General features: G+C 37.8%; 2 protein-coding genes and 1 pseudogene across 2 annotated transcripts; 1 reads left to right on the forward strand and 2 right to left on the reverse strand.

Annotated features, from left to right (window-relative positions):
- LOC104772825 overlaps positions 1 to 4,040 on the forward strand; it is a 4,487-nt pseudogene extending 447 nt beyond the window's left edge.
- Positions 8,011 to 11,517, reverse strand: LOC104771694 (O-acyltransferase WSD1). The gene is made up of 7 exons (XM_010496259.2): positions 11,277 to 11,517; positions 9,389 to 9,973; positions 9,220 to 9,286; positions 8,933 to 9,057; positions 8,641 to 8,850; positions 8,432 to 8,569; positions 8,011 to 8,341 (listed from the first exon to the last, which is right to left on the reverse strand). The coding sequence occupies exons 1-7, from the start codon at positions 11,472 to 11,474 to the stop codon at positions 8,186 to 8,188; spliced, it is 1,479 nt and encodes a 492-aa protein (XP_010494561.1). The 5' UTR covers positions 11,475 to 11,517; the 3' UTR covers positions 8,011 to 8,185.
- Positions 13,873 to 15,921, reverse strand: LOC104772826 (O-acyltransferase WSD1). The gene is made up of 5 exons (XM_010497392.2): positions 15,680 to 15,921; positions 14,679 to 15,263; positions 14,510 to 14,576; positions 14,230 to 14,347; positions 13,873 to 13,978 (listed from the first exon to the last, which is right to left on the reverse strand). Exons 1-5 carry the CDS (start codon positions 15,875 to 15,877, stop codon positions 13,873 to 13,875), a joined length of 1,074 nt encoding a protein of 357 aa, XP_010495694.1. The 5' UTR covers positions 15,878 to 15,921.

The raw sequence follows: 23,850 nt of genomic DNA on the forward strand, positions 1-23,850 counted from the left end.
TGGTCTCGACAGCAAGAGGACAAAACAAAAGGATAATGGGCCAAAGCTGATTTGGAAGCCCAAGTCTGTTGAGCAGAAGCCAGAGCCCACTAAGGAATTGGAGTCCACTAAGAAAGCCTCAAGCCCACCTACAAAACAAGACAAAGAGAAGAAGAGTCTAGATGAAGAAGCTGTCAAGCAATGTCTCAAAAGCAATTACAGATGTTCCAATCAGGAAATTATGTTGACCAATAGGTTCAAGGGTTTAGAGGCTGAGGTGACTTGTTAAACCTAATCCTCCAAGTATAAATATGAACATTATTGTAACCAAGAACTCTAAGGAGAAATAATAACAAAAGTCATGGACTTATCTTCTTCATTTAAGTGTTGATCATATAACTTTTTCATCCCTTACCGATAAAAACATCAGAAATCGGTTCAGCTCCATTCAAAACCAAGTTGACCACACGTATGCAGATAGTTTACTACACGCAATCCATAAACGTCACTGACAAGCTTCTAGTCCTCTGTTTTAAGCTCTGTTTTTAAGCCCAAATGTTTCGGCTCCAAATATATATTTTTTGTAAAACCAGTTTTTTTGTTTGAATAAATTTTACAGTAAATTCATTTTACATATATAGTTACAAATTGATGTTCTAAATTTTGATTTTTTTTTTTTTTTGGTTTAATTTACTCTCCAGTGTGCATCAGCAATGTCAATGTCATAAATAGCTAACGAGAAGTCGGATTATGCTAGAACCGCAACGTCATTCCGCAACTTTGTATCACAAAAACCTGATTCACATTTCCCAGCAAAATCAGGAAGATACCATCTTGATATATCTTTCGCTTGTCCATGGGCTTCAAGATGTCTTGCAGTCTTGAAACTCAAAGGGCTTGAAAAAGCAGTAAGCTTTTCGGCAGTGCCGGCCCAACATTCATGAGGGCCCTACGCAAAATTCTAAAAATGTGTCTTTTTCATCTATGACAAAAATTATAGGTTTTTTATAGAGCTCATAACTTGATATTTTAAGGCCTTTTACATATCCTAAAACGGAAAAAAGGCCTTTTACATGTACATAAAAAAGCCCTTATACATATCTTTAAAATAAAAAAGGCCTTTTGTTTAAGTGAAAAAGGCTTTTAAAAATTTAGGCCCGAATCCTTGGCTTCACTTGTTTCCCCTGTGGGCCGGGCCTGCTTTTCGGTTAGTAAAAAAACCGTTTTTGACATATTTTAGTTTCTATTTTTTTATGGAACACAATCTGATTATCGATTTCTTCATTAGTCTGTACAACCAGTTTGGAGAAAAACCAAAGAAAGCGACGACCATATCCATATGAGATGGGTTTTTCCAGATTCAGATACAGAGGTTCTTGGAGCTACTACTGATCGTCTTAAAGGTGCCAAAAGTATAAGAGAACTTTATGATATCGCTAGCTTGAACTACAAATGATAACGTTAAATCAAAACTTGTTCATATAGCAGAAAACAGAGTAAATGAAAGTGAAACAGAGAAAATAACAGAGTTGTTTATTGATCAAGAAACTAAAAATGAGACAACGTTCACGAAGGAACGCAGAATCACTTCTCACCTGCAGAGTCTCGAAAGAGAATCTCTAGCAACGATGAGGAAGAAAGCTTAAGAAAAGTTATCTAAAGTTACAACTCTGAAAATGCATAAAAAGATAAGTATGAGCTAACACTGCTCTTATACTGCCACCACATTAAACAGTGTCAACCTCAACCTCTTATTCCTTTAGTGTGACGTTCACAATCTGCACTGCTGCCACCTGCATCTTGCCAGCTCACATATTCCCTTATCACGTGCTCTCACTCTCTGAAACAAACCGCACGTTCCTTTACTAATCCTCATATGATCCACGTGCGATTCCTCTCTTTTTTATTATATCAAAGCCACCTCGTTCAAAGAACCTTGTCCACAACGTGCGATTCCTCTCTTGTCTCCACACCCATCGTTCCGAGGTTCGTCTACGCTCTGATACCAATGATAACGTTAAATCAAAACTTGTTCATATAGCAGAAAACAGAGTAAATGAAAGTGAAACAGAGGAAATAACAGAGTTGTTTATTGATCAAGAAACTAAAAATGAGACAACGTTCACGAAGGAACGCAGAATCACTTCTCACCTGGAGAGTCTCGAAAGAGAATCTCTAGCAACGATGAGGAAGAAAGCTTAAGAAAAGTTATCTAAAGTTACAACTCTGAAAATGCATAAAAAGATAAGTATGAGCTAACACTGCTCTTATACTGCCACCACATTAAACAGTGTCAACCTCAACCTCTTATTCCTTTAGTGTGACGTTCACAATCTGCACTGCTGCCACCTGCATCTTGCCAGCTCACATATTCCCTTATCACGTGCTCTCACTCTCTGAAACAAACCGCACGTTCCTTTACTAATCCTCATATGATCCACGTGCGATTCCTCTCTTTTTTATTATATCAAAGCCACCTCGTTCAAAGAACCTTGTCCACAACGTGCGATTCCTCTCTTGTCTCCACACCCATCGTTCCGAGGTTCGTCTACGCTCTGATACCAATGATAACGTTAAATCAAAACTTGTTCATATAGCAGAAAACAGAGTAAATGAAAGTGAAACAGAGGAAATAACAGAGTTGTTTATTGATCAAGAAACTAAAAATGAGACAACGTTCACGAAGGAACGCAGAATCACTTCTCACCTGCAGAGTCTCGAAAGAGAATCTCTAGCAACGATGAGGAAGAAAGCTTAAGAAAAGTTATCTAAAGTTACAACTCTGAAAATGCATAAAAAGATAAGTATGAGCTAACACTGCTCTTATACTGCCACCACATTAAACAGTGTCAACCTCAACCTCTTATTCCTTTAGTGTGACGTTCACAATCTGCACTGCTGCCACCTGCATCTTGCCAGCTCACATATTCCCTTATCACGTGCTCTCACTCTCTGAAACAAACCGCACGTTCCTTTACTAATCCTCATATGATCCACGTGCGATTCCTCTCTTTTTTATTATATCAACAAATCGATGGTTTCGGCGGCCATGACGCAGAGACTAGACAGAGGTGATGACAAGACAGAGAGAAAAAAACAGAAGAGTGAAAGAGAGAAGTTTGGGCCGAGAAAATAAAAATTTAGGTATTGGAACCTTGCTCTGATACCATGTAGAAGCTGTATTTCATATATCTTACAAGAGTTACAGAGAGGCCATTATATACAGAGATTAGCAGAGGAGCCTCTAGGTTAAGCGTAATTACAGAGGTTTCCTAATACAGAGATATGGAATAATGAGACGTTAATACAAATCCTATCATATCTAATCATATCTCTAACACCCAGTCTCCAAACCATTGTCGATGACACTAACGCATGGATTCACGATGACATAAATAACGGTGTTTATAAATGCGGGTTTGCTACAAATCAAGAAACCTGTGATGTGGTAAACCAACTATTCGGTTTACTAATCAGTATTGTAATTAATTAAAAATTTGATTCCAAAATGTTAATTTATTTTTCTTTGCAGGCAATGAAACAATTGTATCATGCATTGGACAAATGCTAAGAAATACTCAGAAAATAACGGTTACTTTGTGGAAACACTTTGACTGAATCAGATATCTGATTATTCGTCACTCTCATAAGATTTAAGCACAAAATGTTATGTTTTCGGATTTTTCATATCTACGTTTTGTTGAATTTACCATTTGTTTTTGCAGGTTTACGCAGTAATCTTCAAATGCGATAAAAGACTCGTAAGAGAGTATTATAATCTCTTTAACTACACAAAAGATATCTACCAAATCGCGGGAATAAGCAGTACAGTAAAGATGGATCATATAAAGCAAAATTACTATAGAAGCTTTCCTTCTTTAAACCCTCTTGAGATCATCCCTGATGGACCAGACATTGATTACTCTTTGCCTCATGATCGACACAGATTCTCTTTAGGAACACCGTTAAGACGTGGTAATGCAAGACATGAGTTCGAGCAAGCAAGTCTTGTTTGTGAATTGTCTTTGGTATTACTTGAAATTTTCAGTAAGCTTTTTTAAGCGAATTAGTAATGCTTGTTTTTTTTCTTCTTCTTAATAAGAAATTTTGTTTCGGCCACAAGAATGAAAAGAAAGTGAAGTGACCTTAGTGCAGTGGCAGGAGGTAAGTCCATTTGTAGAAGGTACCATCACACCATGGATCGAGTCCCGCTCCCTACGAATGTAGGGATTTGGCTAATGGGCCGGCCAGTTGTGGCTCAATGGTTGACAAAAAAAAAAAAAGAATGAAAAGAAAAAAAAAATATTGACAAAATCAAGTTATACACATATAATCTTTATAATAGACTAGGTTTTGAACCCACGCTATGCGTGGGTTTATTAGATATATTTTGATGAAAATTATATATGATTGATGACGGTAATAAAATATTATCTTGTAAAAATAAATAAATTAGTATTGTCATTTTATTGTCAAAATTTGTGGTAATTTTCATTGTTACTTTTACCGTCTGGTTCTTCGTTATACTCTTTTTCTTCTTCTTTTCACATTTTTCCACTGAAAAACCTTTTTTTAGACTACCACACAACTTGTTAACCCATCAAACTCCAAAAACAAAATTATTTATTTTCTCATAAAATTTGTAAAATTCATGAAGAGCAGCATAGTCAACACATGCATCCAATTATTGATAATTTTATCAATAGTCAACGTGTGGTTTTAGATCCATACGTTTAGAATCTTCTCCGACCAAAATTCTTACTTGGTTTATAATATTTTAAAAACATAATAAAATATACTAATAATAATTTATTTAATATGAATCATATGATATATAGAAATATGAGTACACTGTAAGAACATAATAATTATAAATAAATAATAGCAATTATGTTATATCATCAAATAATATCAACTGTCTCATATTCTCAAATAACTGTAACCGTATATAACAGTAACCGTTTGAACCGGAACCATATTTAAACATAACCGTTTAACCGTTTATTAAACGGCTATAGTTAAGATTAAACAAAATTTCTAACCATAACCGATAGTTAATAACCATAACCGTAACAACTGTAACCCTGGTCATGCCTATGTATAGCTAATAAAACATGTGTGTTTGTCGTCCATCTTTCTTCTTTAAACCTCAAAATTTGACTCAAACATCAAATCAAGGTCTTGTGATGTCAATCCTTCTTCCTTAGACCCAAAAATAAAAAAAATTAATGAAAGTATATCAACTCATCTATAAAATCATACACAAAAATATGTTTTATAGCTCATAAGAAATAAAAAGCACAAACGTAAATAAATTATTTATGTTTTGCATCAATATTTCTAGTATTTAAAACTTTTAAAAGGTTTCGAAATATAAAATTTGAACCTTTTAAAAATTTTCAATATTTCTAATATTTTAAACTTTTAAAATTTAAAAATTATAATATTTATTAACTTTTTAAAAGCTAAGAACTTTTAAAAGTTTCAATATTTAAACTTTTAAAATTTTTAAAAATTAGAATATTTTTTTGAAACTTTTCAAAGTTTTAATTTGATCAAATAAAAAACCGGATCAAACCAAATAATTTTTAAACTTGGACGCTTGATAAATCAAATTTTCCTGCTCATTCGTTGTTGGAAACATATTAATCTTATTTATACTGGTTCTGAACCATTGTCTAAAAAATTTCTAGCCGATGTGGGATATTGTGCATAGTTCTTTTATTTCCATAAATTTAAAATTTCCTTTTTCTAAAAAATTCTGGAAATTTTAAAAAATGTTAATGAATGACATGTCAAATCCTGATAAGTTGTTTTAAAATAATTCTTAATATATAAAATTCTGGAGATTTTAAAAAATGTTAATTAGTGACATGTCAAATCCCGATATGTTATTTAAAATCCTATTTGGACAGCCTTAGGAGCTTATAGCTTCTACTTTTTATTAGTATAGATTCTTACTCCAATTTCTTTTTAATTAAATTTTCATTGACAATATGAAACAACATCTATTCCAAGAAGGTTAAGTTTTAAAACAACATTTAACTAAAATAGAGAGCCTAATGTTTGTTTTCTTAAATTAGGGTTTTCTAAAGTTAAATTATAGTTAAACAAAATTTAATTAAATTGGATTTTATCAAAAACAAATTAATCTATATAATAATAGCAATCTGAATAAATGTAAAGAACAGTTACAATTTTTCTCAGTCTTAGATAGGTTTCACAACTGTCTAGCATTCCTCTTTGTTTGAGAGTAAACCACCCAAAAACACCATTGCCAACCACTTTATAAAAAAGCCTTCCCTTAAACCAATTGAGCTTGATTTATTTTCCATTTGCAAGATCACACCAAACACTTTAATGAATGTGAAAGAGATGTTCTATAGGATTGCAAGTTTTTACCAATCGATAGAAAATGAACTAGAGTGGTGCATTGTGAAAAGCATAGAAAAATATTTGTAAGGACTTTGATTGATCTTAGCACTAGTGAATTACATTTAAGGACTGTGGTTTGAATCCTTTGATGATACTTTTTGGTTCTGAATCCCTTTTCCCAAACCTCTCTCTCTCTCACTTTTGTTTGGTTCTTGCTTGAGGACTAGCAAGAGATAAGTTTTGGGGAGTTGATATCTTGTGTTTTTGTTGAGTTTTAAGCCTTGTTTTTGCATAGTTTTGTTGCATAGTCTTGTCATTCTAGGTTGTTTTAGGAGCATATGCATCTAGTGTGTGTTCTCTCAGGTTCTTGGAGTAATCTCAACACATTTGGATCATTTGGGCTTGTTTTGATGCAAAGAAGCAAAGAAGAATGAAGTGGAGAAGAAGCCATGACCGGAGCCACCAGCGGTCAAGACCAGCGGCCAAAGGCTGGCCGATTGGAAGAGGAGATGCATTTGATCGCCACCACCAGCGGGCAAGACCAGCGGCCAAAGCATGGCCGTGTGAGACAATCGGGCAGGACCAGCGGCCAAACCGTGGCCGATGGGAGATAAGAGGCACATGAACGGTGCTACCAGCGGGTAGGACCAGCGGCCAAACCATGGCCGATGGAGCCACGCGACCACACCAAGCGGCCAAGCCATGGCCCCTAGAGCCAATACCACATTTGTTTTAGTTTTGAACCGGGTTTGACCTAGTTTGTTTTGGATTGACCCGGATTCTCTTCTACTTTCCTATAAATACTCTAACCCTATTAAGGGGAGACTTATCTCTTATCTTATCTATTGTTTTAGCAGCCACTTAGGGTTCTTAAGCTTATCTACTCTTGGTTTGTTGAATGATTGAGTACTTTTAAGTTTGTAATAGTAATTTCTTCTTCTGATCTCTTAATCTATAATCTCTTATTATGATTTCACAAAGATCAAACTCTTTCCTTTGTGTGATCATGATGATGAGTGAGTAGATCCTTAGAACTTTGGGCTAGGTAGATTAGGGAGATAGATGATTGATCTTTGATGTCTAGGGCTTTATTAATGTATTTCCTATCTTGATTAGTGTTAATAATGCTAGATAGCCTTGATCATGTTTAAATCTAGACATTAGGATTTCCATGCCCATAAGGTGTTTGATAAAATTTCTGAACCAAATTAATCAAGAGCTTTGCATTCCTAGCCAATTGAAATTGATGATTAGGGTGCTTAGTGGTATTTAGACTTGTTCTTAATGCATGCTTGCCTTGTGATTGCCTTTGGAAATTGTTGATTATCACTTGATTAGCATATGATCTCTATCATGGAAATGGATTGATTTGCATTAGTGTTCTTAGTCATAGGATTGTTCTTGATTGTTGCTTAGACATCTAGGATTGGTTAGCTATCTCCCAAGTCAATTACCTTGCCCAAGGTTCACTTGTTTAATATTGATTTAAAGTTTGTTGCTAGTTGTGTTCTGTTTCTTTGAGTTTGCATTGTTTGAATTGTCTTGTTTTCTTTCTTTGAATTAGTTTGTTAGTTAAGATTGTTACAAAAGAATATTTTTCGGTTTAAGAATAGATTAAACATCTTTGTGTATTTTTAGTGAGCTGATTAATGCAAATTGTGGATTGATAATTTAATTGATAGAAAAATACTACATCACTACTCTCGCACAATTCTATATATACAATCTATATATAGATACTACAAAAACAATGAAAGTTTCTAAAATACTTTATTACCAAACAAAAATATATTTTGTCTTTAATGATTAGAACTAATAGGCCTCATGTGCCTCAGAGTAACCCTCTTTCCCAGAGAGCAGCTTTCATTGTTTTCAGTGATTCTTCCATATCATCACAAATGGTGTGAGGATCCGGTATTATGGTAGGATCAACCGTTATCGTGATTGTCATTTCCCCCGCATAACTTGTGTAAATTATGAACAATGCCTATCAAACACACATAAAACAAGACAATTAATTAAAAAGAAAAGCTTATACCGTTTAAACTAAATTACGCAACAACCCAGAAAGACGTACATATGGATGTCCATAAGAAATTGGCGAAATGTAAGCGATAGGATGGCCATGGAAACTGATTTCTTCCGTAGGGCCCATAACGTTTGAAACACATGCCGTTATGTTCATCCCGTGTAGATTGACTAATGATGATACTACCTATAATGACAAGAGTGAGTTATATGTACTTCCCATAAAAATTAATGCAAACAAATCTCAATTTATTTTACCTTGGCTCCAAACACTTTTAGGCCTATTTTGACAAGATAATACGCTAGAGCTGCGTGATAAGAATGCTTTTTTCGAGCCAGCATAGCTTTGGATTTTTTCAAATGAACCAATGGATCGGTTTCTAAACGAATTGATAACGGTAAAACAATAAAGCTAAAGTAGTTCCCCCATCTGCATTTTGAATCCTTGACCATCATTTCTGCCAAAGGCTTTATGAAGAAAATATATATATCAAAATGTGCAATTATTGTTTGTTGAGAACCAAAGAGTTATATTGTATAAGTCTCTAACCTTGAACCCGATGTCCGGCCTTAGATTTACTGTACAACCTGCACGGAATCGTATTCCATCTGGAAGACTGTTCGGATATGAAGTCAATAATGCGCCATCCTCCTCATTATTCTTGTCTTGTTGTTCTTCAAGAAAAAGACATGCGGGTGAAACATTAATTTATAGATCATATAAGCAGCTTCGTTCATTATATTAGAATCAATTTCTGCAGGTTATGTTATTAACCGTTGTAATTTAATCACTAGAACTTTTAATAATACATCATCTATACTTAATTTAATGTTTACCATATTGTCGGTTAATATAGCTAGAAAGAGCAGCTTGTGTAATTCCGAGTAGAACATCATTGATGGTCTAATAACAGCATATGCAATATATAGAAAGCACAGATATCCATTAGAAAGTTACGTAAGAAAAATCCTCTCAAATGAGTTATGAACATAAATCACAACGTACCATGTTCATAGCATTTTTGATAAGTTTAATGTCATCGAGAGAGATATTTCGGTGATAACATCTCTTTGGATTGCTCCTGACATTCGCACGGCCTTTCAGTGGCGTTTCTGTATCCTTCAAAAAAAACATTGTCGCAAATAGCAAGAACATATCTACGATTGTATTCCATATCAGTCTCAATGTAGAACCAATGGTGAATATTGCCCGTAAGAACCAGTCATTTTTTTTAAGTCTATGCGACACAGTGCTTCGCCGTTTCACAGAAGGAATAGCAGTAGGCAACATGTCTGGATTTGATGTTTTGTGGGTACATGCGAGCACGAGGGAAAAGAAGGACATTCCATCTCCCAACGCATGGTTAAATCTTATTATACCAACTGCTTTAGCATCCAAGGTTTTGACGTTAAGGATGTGAATGTCCCACAAAGGCCGTGATCTATCTAGAGGAATCATTGTGAGACGTGAGATATAGTCATCGACGAAGCTTTGTCCACCATCACATATCTCTTCTGGATCTATGGACGGTACAATTACATGATCTTCTACGTTGACTTCGGTCTCGATCCATTTTGCACCATTTTCAGACTATTAAGATAAGACACAGATGGAGACCAAACGACATGTGTTAAGATAGGATTTATACAAAATTTATATATTCCCAAAAAAAATATGGCCGTACGTCGATTCAAATTACATGGAGATCAATAAAATAAATATCACATATATATTTTTAATCAATTTAGCATCTATATTTAAAGAATAAGTTCAAGAAAAACTAAAATTGTAAATCTGCAGGTCATGTTCGAATTATTTTTCTTAAAAAAATAAAATCAATTTATATCGATATCTAAAATATAAACTCTTGAAAATCAAAATATGGTCATGTTCGAATGCATCACTTACAAGTAATCGAACATAATTATGTTTTATGTATAAAGAGTTGGCAAAAAAAAAACTTATGTATAAGGAAGTTTGGCATATATATGTGTTTTAGTGGGTACCAGTTTGCTGCAGAAACGAGGATNTAGCAAGAACATATCTACGATTGTATTCCATATCAGTCTCAATGTAGAACCAATGGTGAATATTGCCCGTAAGAACCAGTCATTTTTTTTAAGTCTATGCGACACAGTGCTTCGCCGTTTCACAGAAGGAATAGCAGTAGGCAACATGTCTGGATTTGATGTTTTGTGGGTACATGCGAGCACGAGGGAAAAGAAGGACATTCCATCTCCCAACGCATGGTTAAATCTTATTATACCAACTGCTTTAGCATCCAAGGTTTTGACGTTAAGGATGTGAATGTCCCACAAAGGCCGTGATCTATCTAGAGGAATCATTGTGAGACGTGAGATATAGTCATCGACGTAGCTTTGTCCACCATCACATATCTCTTCTGGATCTATGGACGGTACAATTACATGATCTTCTACGTTGACGTCGGTCTCGATCCATTTTGCACCATTTTCAGACTATTAAGATAAGACACAGATGGAGACCAAACGACATGTGTTAAGATAGGATTTATACAAAATTTATATATTCCCAAAAAAAATATGGCCGTACGTCGATTCAAATTACATGGAGATCAATAAAATAAATATCACATATATATTTTTAATCAATTTAGCATCTATATTTAAAGAATAAGTTCAAGAAAAACTAAAATTGTAAATCTGCAGGTCATGTTCGAATTATTTTTCTTAAAAAAATAAAATCAATTTATATCGATATCTAAAATATAAACTCTTGAAAATCAAAATATGGTCATGTTCGAATGCATCACTTACAAGTAATCGAACATAATTATGTTTTATGTATAAAGAGTTGGCAAAAAAAAAACTTATGTATAAGGAAGTTTGGCATATATATGTGTTTTAGTGGGTACCAGTTTGCTGCAGAAACGAGGATGCTTGTAGACATTGTGCCTCAAAGCATGAAGAACAACATCGGGGTTCATTTTGCTTTTGAACCCAATGTTGATGATGTTACACATGCCTGTGTCTGGCGATTGGAATAGACGCGCCATCGGGCTGAGTGGCTCCTCCTCCTCATTCTTCATTCTCCCTTCCTCTTCCATGTGCATATCTCTTCTCTCTCTTTCTTTCCAACGCTATTATAAAGTTTGTCTTATAAGTGGTCTTCCTTTTACTGATAAATTGTAGATATTTCATTGAAAATGAAAAAAGTTTAGGATAAAATGAAAATAAGTGGTATTCCTTTAATGTGACTATCTTTTTTATTTTGTTCTATAATGGTTGTTAGTATTATTGGCTATGAACAGTAAATAAATTATAAAGCGAGTTTGATTGATGATCAATTCTTCTAACATACAAAATATTGTAGTTGCCAGAAAACAAAAAACTTCAGTTTCAAGTTAGCATATATCGAATGCATCATTTAGCAAATTGCAGCTGATGGAAAAGGAGAGAAGCCTCTTCTTCTCTAGGCTGGAAATGAATACCACAAGTACAACTATAAAGTAAATACATATCAAGATTGAAGGACTTTTTTAGAAGCCACTTCTTCTCTAGTTCGAGGTTTATCTTACACATATGTCCCTATATATGTCCCTAGTACAAACTACCGAATACATGCAAATTAAACCAATCACAAAACCTTGTAATATCGATTCTTGACTTTAGTGTGTCTTTTGATTTTTCTTTGACATTCATAACAGTACACATGATGTTGTCCAAAAAATTCATCTTCATAAATATTTAGTCAATATTGTGTCGTAGCGTAAGATTCTTCCAATAAGATAGTTCCCAAAAATATATTTTTTTGTACCAATTATGCCATTTGTCGGTGACCTTTAGCCGTCAACCTTAACCTAATGACAATTATTACTAACATCAAAAGTTTTAGATGGTTCAACATGTCGTATCCGTTCATATAGAACTTGTTCACCAGTCAAAGATTAAGGTGAGTACTTCTTCACTGCGTGCTTTTCCTTTCAGAAATTTTTTTCTCCATAAAGAATGCCCTACTCAAACCAACATGTCTTTCTACCAGCTAGCAATAAAACTTACCATATGCCAGAAAATTGCTTGTAGTCCACGAGATAACATCTTGAAGGCTGAATTTGTGATTTACTGGTACGTCATAGGGCTCAACTTCATTGATCCATAACTCTTTTACCTCTTCAGTTAGTGGTTGGAGAAAAACATAAAAACTATAATTTGGTCCCAAATTTTAAAATCGTAAGAAACTGTATCACCGCGACAGCCAACCTCTCAATGAGCTCCGTGTCCACTCCCAGTCCATGGACTCACCTTTTTTAATGGGCCTCACGTCCTTTCACTAGACTCGTGAGCCTCTCAATATCCGACGTCCGGTTTACTACGTTTGGGAGGCTTGAAAGACTTGTTTACCGTCCCTATAAATCACCACATGATCTTTCCCCATGTTTTGTCCTCACTCGCATAGTACCGACAATCACTTTCCAAAATTTCACCCATTCTAAAACTACTCCAGCTCAAGCACACTTAACTCTGTAGTTCTCTCAAGACCCTTGACCAAAATGATAAGTGCACTTTCATGACATAGGTGACCAAATCAATTCTTTTAAACCTCTCAGCAAGTCTGGGGTATAATAATTCACCCCCACTAACAAATCGCAACGTCCTCGTTGCGTTTCAAGACCATCACTGTAATGACCCTCACCATGAGATAAATTACAAAATGAAATCTCAAGGCCAAAAGGTGAGAAAGAGAAGCTAACAAGAAAAGAAGGAAGTTTAATGAAGAAAGGTCCGAGGAAATTTCATCCGATCGACCAATGACCGCAATGGCCGTATCGCATCGACAGATCGACCGAAGGATCGACCAATGCCCGATGATGTCCGACTAACGAACCGCGAACGACCAAAGACCGCGGATCGACCCAACAAGCAAATTTGGGAGATAAAAACTTTTTCTCATCAAGGAATTAATCAAGGATTAATTTCCCAAAGTTAAAGATTAAATAATTCTTAGTGGAGGATTATTTTAATCAGAAAAAGTTAGTGGAGATTATTTTAATCAAAGAAGCTTAGTGGAAATTAAGAAGTGGAGATTAAGGTGGCCAAGTCATGCAATTTTTCACCAAAGAAATCCTAAGGAAGAAGTGGTGTTTAAGGAGGCCAAGTCATGCCATTCTACACCAAAGAAGAAGAGTGGAGCAAATCAAGCCAAGTCTCACTAATTGTTGCCAAGTGATTCAAGAGGAAAGAAGTGGACAACATTGAGCCAAGTCATGAGCGCCTATGCCTTACAAAATTTTGTGGCAAATAAAGGACCACTCGCTCAACATCTATTGGCGAGTGCCACCGCCCAGCTTCTCTATAAATACAACTCTCAGCTTTCTCATTTTCGCAAAAGGATAAGGGGTTAAGGAGAGAAAGTTTAAGAGAGAAAAAGAGAGCGAAAGAAGAGAAGAAGAAGCGAAGTGCTGCGCGAGCGAAGAGAAGAAAGAAGTGAAGACGCAAGACTAAGGCTATCGACTACTGACCAAGGTTGAATCGAGAAGGAACTCGATCCCAACCAAAGGAGAGATCCAAAAGTGCCGCGACTGGAGCTTCATCAAAGGGACCAATCATCGATGGTTTACTGTGAGTTCAGGCACATATTTCATCGGCTTAGATGGAGAATTAAATTTGTCCATCTAGTGCGCGGTTTGCATAAATCATATAGATGCATTTACTTTAATTCTTTTACGTTTTCTTGTTAAGTTGCATGCGAGGTGAGGTTACACCAGTTACTAGTTCGAAATATCTAGCGACAAGGGTGATAACTAATTAAAATACTTGAAAACTTATGAGCTTAAAAACCATATAAACTCAAGTATAAATTTTNTGAACCCGATGTCCGGCCTTAGATTTACTGTACAACCTGCACGGAATCGTATTCCATCTGGAAGACTGTTCGGATATGAAGTCAATAATGCGCCATCCTCCTCATTATTCTTGTCTTGTTGTTCTTCAAGAAAAAGACATGCGGGTGAAACATTAATTTATAGATCATATAAGCAGCTTCGTTCATTATATTAGAATCAATTTCTGCAGGTTATGTTATTAACCGTTGTAATTTAATCACTAGAACTTTTAATAATACATCATCTATACTTAATTTAATGTTTACCATATTGTCGGTTAATATAGCTAGAAAGAGCAGCTTGTGTAATTCCGAGTAGAACATCATTGATGGTCTAATAACAGCATATGCAATATATAGAAAGCACAGATATCCATTAGAAAGTTACGTAAGAAAAATCCTCTCAAATGAGTTATGAACATAAATCACAACGTACCATGTTCATAGCATTTTTGATAAGTTTAATGTCATCGAGAGAGATATTTCGGTGATAACATCTCTTTGGATTGCTCCTGACATTCGCACGGCCTTTCAGTGGCGTTTCTGTATCCTTCAAAAAAAACATTGTCGCAAATAGCAAGAACATATCTACGATTGTATTCCATATCAGTCTCAATGTAGAACCAATGGTGAATATTGCCCGTAAGAACCAGTCATTTTTTTTAAGTCTATGCGACACAGTGCTTCGCCGTTTCACAGAAGGAATAGCAGTAGGCAACATGTCTGGATTTGATGTTTTGTGGGTACATGCGAGCACGAGGGAAAAGAAGGACATTCCATCTCCCAACGCATGGTTAAATCTTATTATACCAACTGCTTTAGCATCCAAGGTTTTGACGTTAAGGATGTGAATGTCCCACAAAGGCCGTGATCTATCTAGAGGAATCATTGTGAGACGTGAGATATAGTCATCGACGTAGCTTTGTCCACCATCACATATCTCTTCTGGATCTATGGACGGTACAATTACATGATCTTCTACGTTGACGTCGGTCTCGATCCATTTTGCACCATTTTCAGACTATTAAGATAAGACACAGATGGAGACCAAACGACATGTGTTAAGATAGGATTTATACAAAATTTATATATTCCCAAAAAAAATATGGCCGTACGTCGATTCAAATTACATGGAGATCAATAAAATAAATATCACATATATATTTTTAATCAATTTAGCATCTATATTTAAAGAATAAGTTCAAGAAAAACTAAAATTGTAAATCTGCAGGTCATGTTCGAATTATTTTTCTTAAAAAAATAAAATCAATTTATATCGATATCTAAAATATAAACTCTTGAAAATCAAAATATGGTCATGTTCGAATGCATCACTTACAAGTAATCGAACATAATTATGTTTTATGTATAAAGAGTTGGCAAAAAAAAAACTTATGTATAAGGAAGTTTGGCATATATATGTGTTTTAGTGGGTACCAGTTTGCTGCAGAAACGAGGATGCTTGTAGACATTGTGCCTCAAAGCATGAAGAACAACATCGGGGTTCATTTTGCTTTTGAACCCAATGTTGATGATGTTACACATGCCTGTGTCTGGCGATTGGAATAGACGCGCCATCGGGCTGAGTGGCTCCTCCTCCTCATTCTTCATTCTCCCTTCCTCTTCCATGTGCATATCTCTTCTCTCTCTTTCTTTCCAACGCTATTATAAAGTTTGTCTTATAAGTGGTCTTCCTTTTACTGATAAATTGTAGATATTTCATTGAAAATGAAAAAAGTTTAGGATAAAATGAAAATAAGTGGTATTCCTTTAATGTGACTATCTTTTTTATTTTGTTCTATAATGGTTGTTAGTATTATTGGCTATGAACAGTAAATAAATTATAAAGCGAGTTTGATTGATGATCAATTCTTCTAACATACAAAATATTGTAGTTGCCAGAAAACAAAAAACTTCAGTTTCAAGTTAGCATATATCGAATGCATCATTTAGCAAATTGCAGCTGATGGAAAAGGAGAGAAGCCTCTTCTTCTCTAGGCTGGAAATGAATACCACAAGTACAACTATAAAGTAAATACATATCAAGATTGAAGGACTTTTTTAGAAGCCACTTCTTCTCTAGTTCGAGGTTTATCTTACACATATGTCCCTATATATGTCCCTAGTACAAACTACCGAATACATGCAAATTAAACCAATCACAAAACCTTGTAATATCGATTCTTGACTTTAGTGTGTCTTTTGATTTTTCTTTGACATTCATAACAGTACACATGATGTTGTCCAAAAAATTCATCTTCATAAATATTTAGTCAATATTGTGTCGTAGCGTAAGATTCTTCCAATAAGATAGTTCCCAAAAATATATTTTTTTGTACCAATTATGCCATTTGTCGGTGACCTTTAGCCGTCAACCTTAACCTAATGACAATTATTACTAACATCAAAAGTTTTAGATGGTTCAACATGTCGTATCCGTTCATATAGAACTTGTTCACCAGTCAAAGATTAAGGTGAGTACTTCTTCACTGCGTGCTTTTCCTTTCAGAAATTTTTTTCTCCATAAAGAATGCCCTACTCAAACCAACATGTCTTTCTACCAGCTAGCAATAAAACTTACCATATGCCAGAAAATTGCTTGTAGTCCACGAGATAACATCTTGAAGGCTGAATTTGTGATTTACTGGTACGTCATAGGGCTCAACTTCATTGATCCATAACTCTTTTACCTCTTCAGTTAGTGGTTGGAGAAAAACATAAAAACTATAATTTGGTCCCAAATTTTAAAATCGTAAGAAACTGTATCACCGCGACAGCCAACCTCTCAATGAGCTCCGTGTCCACTCCCAGTCCATGGACTCACCTTTTTTAATGGGCCTCACGTCCTTTCACTAGACTCGTGAGCCTCTCAATATCCGACGTCCGGTTTACTACGTTTGGGAGGCTTGAAAGACTTGTTTACCGTCCCTATAAATCACCACATGATCTTTCCCCATGTTTTGTCCTCACTCGCATAGTACCGACAATCACTTTCCAAAATTTCACCCATTCTAAAACTACTCCAGCTCAAGCACACTTAACTCTGTAGTTCTCTCAAGACCCTTGACCAAAATGATAAGTGCACTTTCATGACATAGGTGACCAAATCAATTCTTTTAAACCTCTCAGCAAGTCTGGGGTATAATAATTCACCCCCACTAACAAATCGCAACGTCCTCGTTGCGTTTCAAGACCATCACTGTAATGACCCTCACCATGAGATAAATTACAAAATGAAATCTCAAGGCCAAAAGGTGAGAAAGAGAAGCTAACAAGAAAAGAAGGAAGTTTAATGAAGAAAGGTCCGAGGAAATTTCATCCGATCGACCAATGACCGCAATGGCCGTATCGCATCGACAGATCGACCGAAGGATCGACCAATGCCCGATGATGTCCGACTAACGAACCGCGAACGACCAAAGACCGCGGATCGACCCAACAAGCAAATTTGGGAGATAAAAACTTTTTCTCATCAAGGAATTAATCAAGGATTAATTTCCCAAAGTTAAAGATTAAATAATTCTTAGTGGAGGATTATTTTAATCAGAAAAAGTTAGTGGAGATTATTTTAATCAAAGAAGCTTAGTGGAAATTAAGAAGTGGAGATTAAGGTGGCCAAGTCATGCAATTTTTCACCAAAGAAATCCTAAGGAAGAAGTGGTGTTTAAGGAGGCCAAGTCATGCCATTCTACACCAAAGAAGAAGAGTGGAGCAAATCAAGCCAAGTCTCACTAATTGTTGCCAAGTGATTCAAGAGGAAAGAAGTGGACAACATTGAGCCAAGTCATGAGCGCCTATGCCTTACAAAATTTTGTGGCAAATAAAGGACCACTCGCTCAACATCTATTGGCGAGTGCCACCGCCCAGCTTCTCTATAAATACAACTCTCAGCTTTCTCATTTTCGCAAAAGGATAAGGGGTTAAGGAGAGAAAGTTTAAGAGAGAAAAAGAGAGCGAAAGAAGAGAAGAAGAAGCGAAGTGCTGCGCGAGCGAAGAGAAGAAAGAAGTGAAGACGCAAGACTAAGGCTATCGACTACTGACCAAGGTTGAATCGAGAAGGAACTCGATCCCAACCAAAGGAGAGATCCAAAAGTGCCGCGACTGGAGCTTCATCAAAGGGACCAATCATCGATGGTTTACTGTGAGTTCAGGCACATATTTCATCGGCTTAGATGGAGAATTAAATTTGTCCATCTAGTGCGCGGTTTGCATAAATCATATAGATGCATTTACTTTAATTCTTTTACGTTTTCTTGTTAAGTTGCATGCGAGGTGAGGTTACACTGGTTACTAGTTCGAAGTGATCTAGCGACAAGGGTGATAACTAATTAAAATACTTGAAAACTTATGAGCTTAAAAACCATATAAACTCAAGTATAAATTTTTGGTGAGGTTATAATGTGTATTAGTCCACGAGAAATTCCGGCTATGCGTATTATAACTTGGTATTGTCATCTTTCCCATTCCGTACCACATACAGCCGCGACATGCAACCCATGTTCGTGTGTGAGTAGGGTTGGCTACGAAGAGCTCGGAGGTTACTGGGCTCGCTACCCTGGCCGAAGCTGTCTACAGGACGGTGTGGTTTTAAAAGAGATCCAATCGCATGCCTTTGTGGTTGTGACTCGGGGATCGGTGAGGGGTGTAGGGAAAGGATGCATACCGGGCCCAATAAACTAGAACTTGATAAAACTATCGTTTTATTTGAAGTTTAAATTGTTCCATGTTTTGTGTATGCTTGCATGTAGTCATATGTTATTGCATGTAGTGCTTTTGTTTGTAGAATAATCTTTGCTTAGCTTATCAGCTTCCGCATGTTATCTCTGATTGCTTGTTATTCTGTGTGCTTGCTTATTAATCGTTTATCTTATGCTTGCTTGTTATTTATAATCGCTTGCATGTTGATTGATTGCACCTGCATGTTGTTTGTTAATGGGGTTTTGGGGATTTGGGGTTTAATTTCTTTGCAGGAACCCTGAGCTCACTAAGTAATCTTAGATTACTTATGATAATATTGTTATTCTGCAGGTAACCCTAGAGGGAACTAGAGGGCATGGTGAACGATAGGACTCCGGAGTAGATTTATTTTGGTGTCTATTGTAAAAATTAAAAGTATGTTTTATTGCGTACCAAACTTTGGCATTAAGCCGTGTTAGTCTTTTGTGAAATCGTTTAAAGTAAAACTCTTTTTAAGTGTTAATGAAATCGGCTTCCTTTTATTCGAGCGAGTTGTACTGATATAGACTTTGTCCGAGTCGGCTCAACACACGGCGTGTCTGTAGGGTTGCAAAGCCTGAAAGACGTGTCGTGTGGTCGGGAACCTCACCGATGGACTGGCCAAAGGGTCTTGATCCGTTCTTGTACTCGGCCGGATCGTCGGTGAACGTTTCCAAAGTGGCGTCCCGGTGCTGTCCGAAGGCCTGGGTGGTCCTAGTACAGTTCGGGGGCGTTACAACGGTGGTAACAGAGCATGGTTATGATGCTATATAGGACTCGCGTTTTCAAATGATTTATCGAGTCAAATGGTCGCAATAGACACTTAGGATAATCCGGATCATTCATCACTTAGGGTTAGATGGGATTAAGTAAACCCTTTGTTGATCGTGGATGCAGATGTCTCGTCAAGGATCCGAAAGGACAAGGTCAACGCATCGTTCGCCGGACACAGGGAGGGGTTCAAGTCAACAGTTTGGTCCGGAGGAATGGGGTTCGCATTTCGGAGATGCACAAGGAGTGGAATCGTTTCCAGGCATATTCGACCCGAATATGTATATGCCTGATTGGAATGTACCTGGCACGACGCCAAGATACACACTATCGAGTTCGACTCGATTTAGTACACCGGAAGGAATGTACCCGCCAGGATTTTCACCACTTAGACCGTTCGCTACCTATCCAAATCAGAACATGCCGAGGGGAGACCACGCGCATGGAGAAGGACCAAGTGAGCCGAATGTACCAGAGACCCAGCAGACACTTAAGATGATTCAAGACCTCTTGAGTCACATGATTCAGCAGCAGCAGCAGAACCAACCAAATCGTGCAGCAGAAGATCCATCCGACCAATTTTTAAAGCTAGAAATGTTATTGCGGAACTTAGGATTTCGCAAGTTCAAAGGATACCCGAACATTGTGTTAGCAGACGCATGGATAAAAGAATTGGAGAATAATTTCGAAATGACAAGTTGCCCAGAGGAGTATAGGAGACGAGTTGCAGTCAATTTCTTAGAAGAAGATGCTCGTGCATGGTGGGATACCGTAGTTCCTCGTTATCGATTCCAAACTATAACGTGGGAGATCTTTAAGAAGGAGTTTGAGCTAAAATACTTCCCACCAGAGTCACGTGAACGACTGTAGAATCAGTTCCTGCAACTAGAACAAGGTGAGATGACCGTTCGAGCTTACGGAAGAGTCTTTACAAGACTTCGGAGGTATTTGTACCAAGGAAATGACGACAAGTTAGCCATGGCCCGGAGATTCTTTCACGGACTCAGGCCGGACATAAAGGGGAGGTTGCACGCTGTGACATACCGGAGTGTCGCGGAAGTAGAAGAGAGAGCAGTAAGTGTTGAGGAAGCCACTGAGACCGAGAATGAGATTTCGGCCAAGGAGAAAAAGAAGGAACCAGTCCAGCAGATTAAGATCGTGAACACCCGGAAGGTGAACCAGGTGGCAGAACGAAATTGGGGCGCAGGCCGCGGTAAAGTTAAGATGAATGTCAATCAAGGAGGTCGAAATGTGAGCAACATGGATCCGCGAGGATGCTATGTGTGTGGACAAGTAGGGTATTTTGCTTGAGCTTGCCCAACCGTTGAAGAAACGAAGAGCACCAACCTGACAACCGTCACATGTTTTTACTGTGGCGAGTTAGGTCACTACGCGAATTCCTGTCCGTCAAAGCCGGCCAAACCGAACGCCCAAACTGCGAACCGTGCCCAGACAGCGAACCAAGTGAAGGAACCCCCAGCGAAGAAGCAAGCAACCCCGGCAAATGTTTTTGCTTTAGGAATAGAGCCACCTAAACCTCAGTAGGCCGCGAAGGGCCCTATAACAGGTTTGATTGGGTTCTAACTCTCTTGTGATTGATTGTGTGTTTGTGTGTTTGTGTGATTAGTTTAGCATTGCATTGTGTTATATTTGCTTTGCGTTTAGGAACATTACTTGTTGGTGGTAACCCCACACATGTACTGTTCGATTCGGGAGCGTCCAATAGTTTTGTGACTCTCGAAGTGGCTGTTAAGTTCGGAGACTTGTGTGAAGAGGAAGAAGTGAACATCAATGTTTACACTGCTGGCAATCAACCGCCTTTAAAGACAAGAAGATGGATCAAGGAACTGTCGATAGTCTTGCAAGAAACGAATCTCCCGGTAAATCCTCTAGTGATGCCACTGGATAAATTCGATGCTATTCTGGGAATGGATTGGTTATCGGAACACCAAGCCCATATAGACTGCAGCAGGAGCAGAATTATATTTGAAAACGGAGGAAGGACCCCTCTGGTTTTCAATGGGATCAGCCCAAGTAAAACAGCATACTTCGCATCGGCAGCAAGAATTGGAAGATCAGTTGAAGAGGATGAGGTTTATCTAGTCACTCTGACCGCCTTGGGAGGAGATGACAGAGAACGAATGGAAGTTGAGGATATTACCGTAGTCAAAGACTTTGAAGACGTGTTTAAACCGTTGGAAGGATTGCCTCCACCAAGGAGCCATCCTTTTACCATAAATTTGGAGCCCGGAGCTACCCCAATTGCTAAGGCACCGTATCGCATGGCACCAACCGAGTTGGCTGAACTCAAGACTCAGGTAGAGGACTTGTTGGAGAAGGGTTTTATACGACCAAGTTCATCGCCATGGGGAGCCCCAGTGCTTTTTGTCAAGAAAAAGGACGGAAGCATGCGCTTCTGTATTGATTACCGAGCAATCAATAACATAACCATCAAGGACAAGTACCCGTTGCCAAGGATTGATGAACTGTTAGATCAACTCAGAGGAGCAAGTTGGTTTTCGAAGATTGATTTAGCCTCCGGCTATCATCAAATCTCGATTGCAGAACAAGACGTGATGAAGACGGCGTTTCAAACAAGATATGGCCAGTACGAGTTTGTGGTTATGCCGTTTGGACTTACCAATGCACCGGCGGCATTCATGCGATTGATGAATGAAGTTTTTCACGACTACCTAGATCGATTCGTGATAATATTCATTGACGACATCCTCATATATTCAAGTAGTGCGGAAGAACACGCGGAGCATTTGAGGAAGGTGTTAGAAAGGCTAAGGGAGATGAAGCTGTTCGCCAAGTTCAGCAAGTGCAAGTTTTGGCAGAGGGAGATTGGGTTTCTAGGGCACCGAGTTTCGGAGCAAGGTGTGTCCGCCGACCCAGAGAAGATCGCCGCAATACAGGAATGGCCAAAGCCAACCTCAGTATCTGAAGTCAGAAGTTTCTTAGGCCTTGCAGGCTATTATCGAAAGTTCGTGAAGGGATTCTCAACTATTGCGAAGCCTTTAACACGACTTACTGGGAAAGGAGTGCCATTTAGATGGAGTGAAGACGTGGAGGAAGCTTTCAGGAAGTTAAAGGGAGCACTAACGACAGCACCACTGTTAGCCCTACCCGAGCTAAATCAACCGTATTCTGTGTTTACAGACGCATCAAGAGTTGGAGTTGGATGTGTTTTGATGCAAGGAGATAGGGTGATTGCTTATGCCTCTAGACAGTTAAGGAAGCACGAGGAGAACTACCCCACACATGACTTGGAGATGGCAGCCGTAGTTTTTGCGTTAAGGATATGGATATCGTATTTGTATGGAGAAGCGGTTCAGGTATTTAGGGATCATCAAAGTCTTAAGTACTTGTTCACGCAGCCAGATCTTAACCTGTGTCAGAGGAGATGGATGGAATTCATCGCCGATTATGTTGAAGATTCAGTATCACCCGGGCAAAGCGAATGTCGTAGCAGATGCGCTAAGCCGAAGAAAAGCACAAGTTGATGCCGAGAGATGTGGAGTCTTTAGCCGAAGAATTGAAGAAGGTAAGGCTTTTAGCCTTAGAAGGAGAGTCTAGTGAGCCGTTGGGTTTACAAGCCGTAACTCAAGCGAGCCTGTTACATCGAATTCATGAAGAGCAGCACCAGGACGAAAACCTCAAGAGGATTATCGAAGAGTTGAAGAGTTCAGAAGGACCAAATGCAAGTGGTTATCATCTAGCTGATGATGACACCCTACTTCTCAACGGAAGAGTAACTGTACCAGACCGGAGCGGATTACGAGAAGAGATATTGAGAGCAGCCCACAGCTCAGCATTGAGTATACACCCGGGAAGCACCAAGATGTACAAGGACGTTCGAAGATACTACCATTGGCCTGGATTGAAGAGAGCAGTGGCGAAATGGGTAAGTCAATGCGACTCATGTCAGAGAATCAAGGTAGAGCATCAAGTGCCAGCAGGGTTATTACGCAACTTGCCCATACCAACTTGGAAATGGGACTCTATCTCGATGGATTTCATTACCGGTTTACCCATACGGAAAGGGAGAATCAACGATGCAGTATGGGTAGTGGTTGACCGTTTAACCAAGGTAGCCCATTTGGTACCAGTAAGGAGTA

The sequence above is a fragment of the Camelina sativa genome, chromosome 20 (genome assembly GCF_000633955.1).
Source record: "Camelina sativa cultivar DH55 chromosome 20, Cs, whole genome shotgun sequence".
In the NCBI taxonomy this organism is placed as follows: Eukaryota; Viridiplantae; Streptophyta; class Magnoliopsida; order Brassicales; family Brassicaceae; genus Camelina; species Camelina sativa.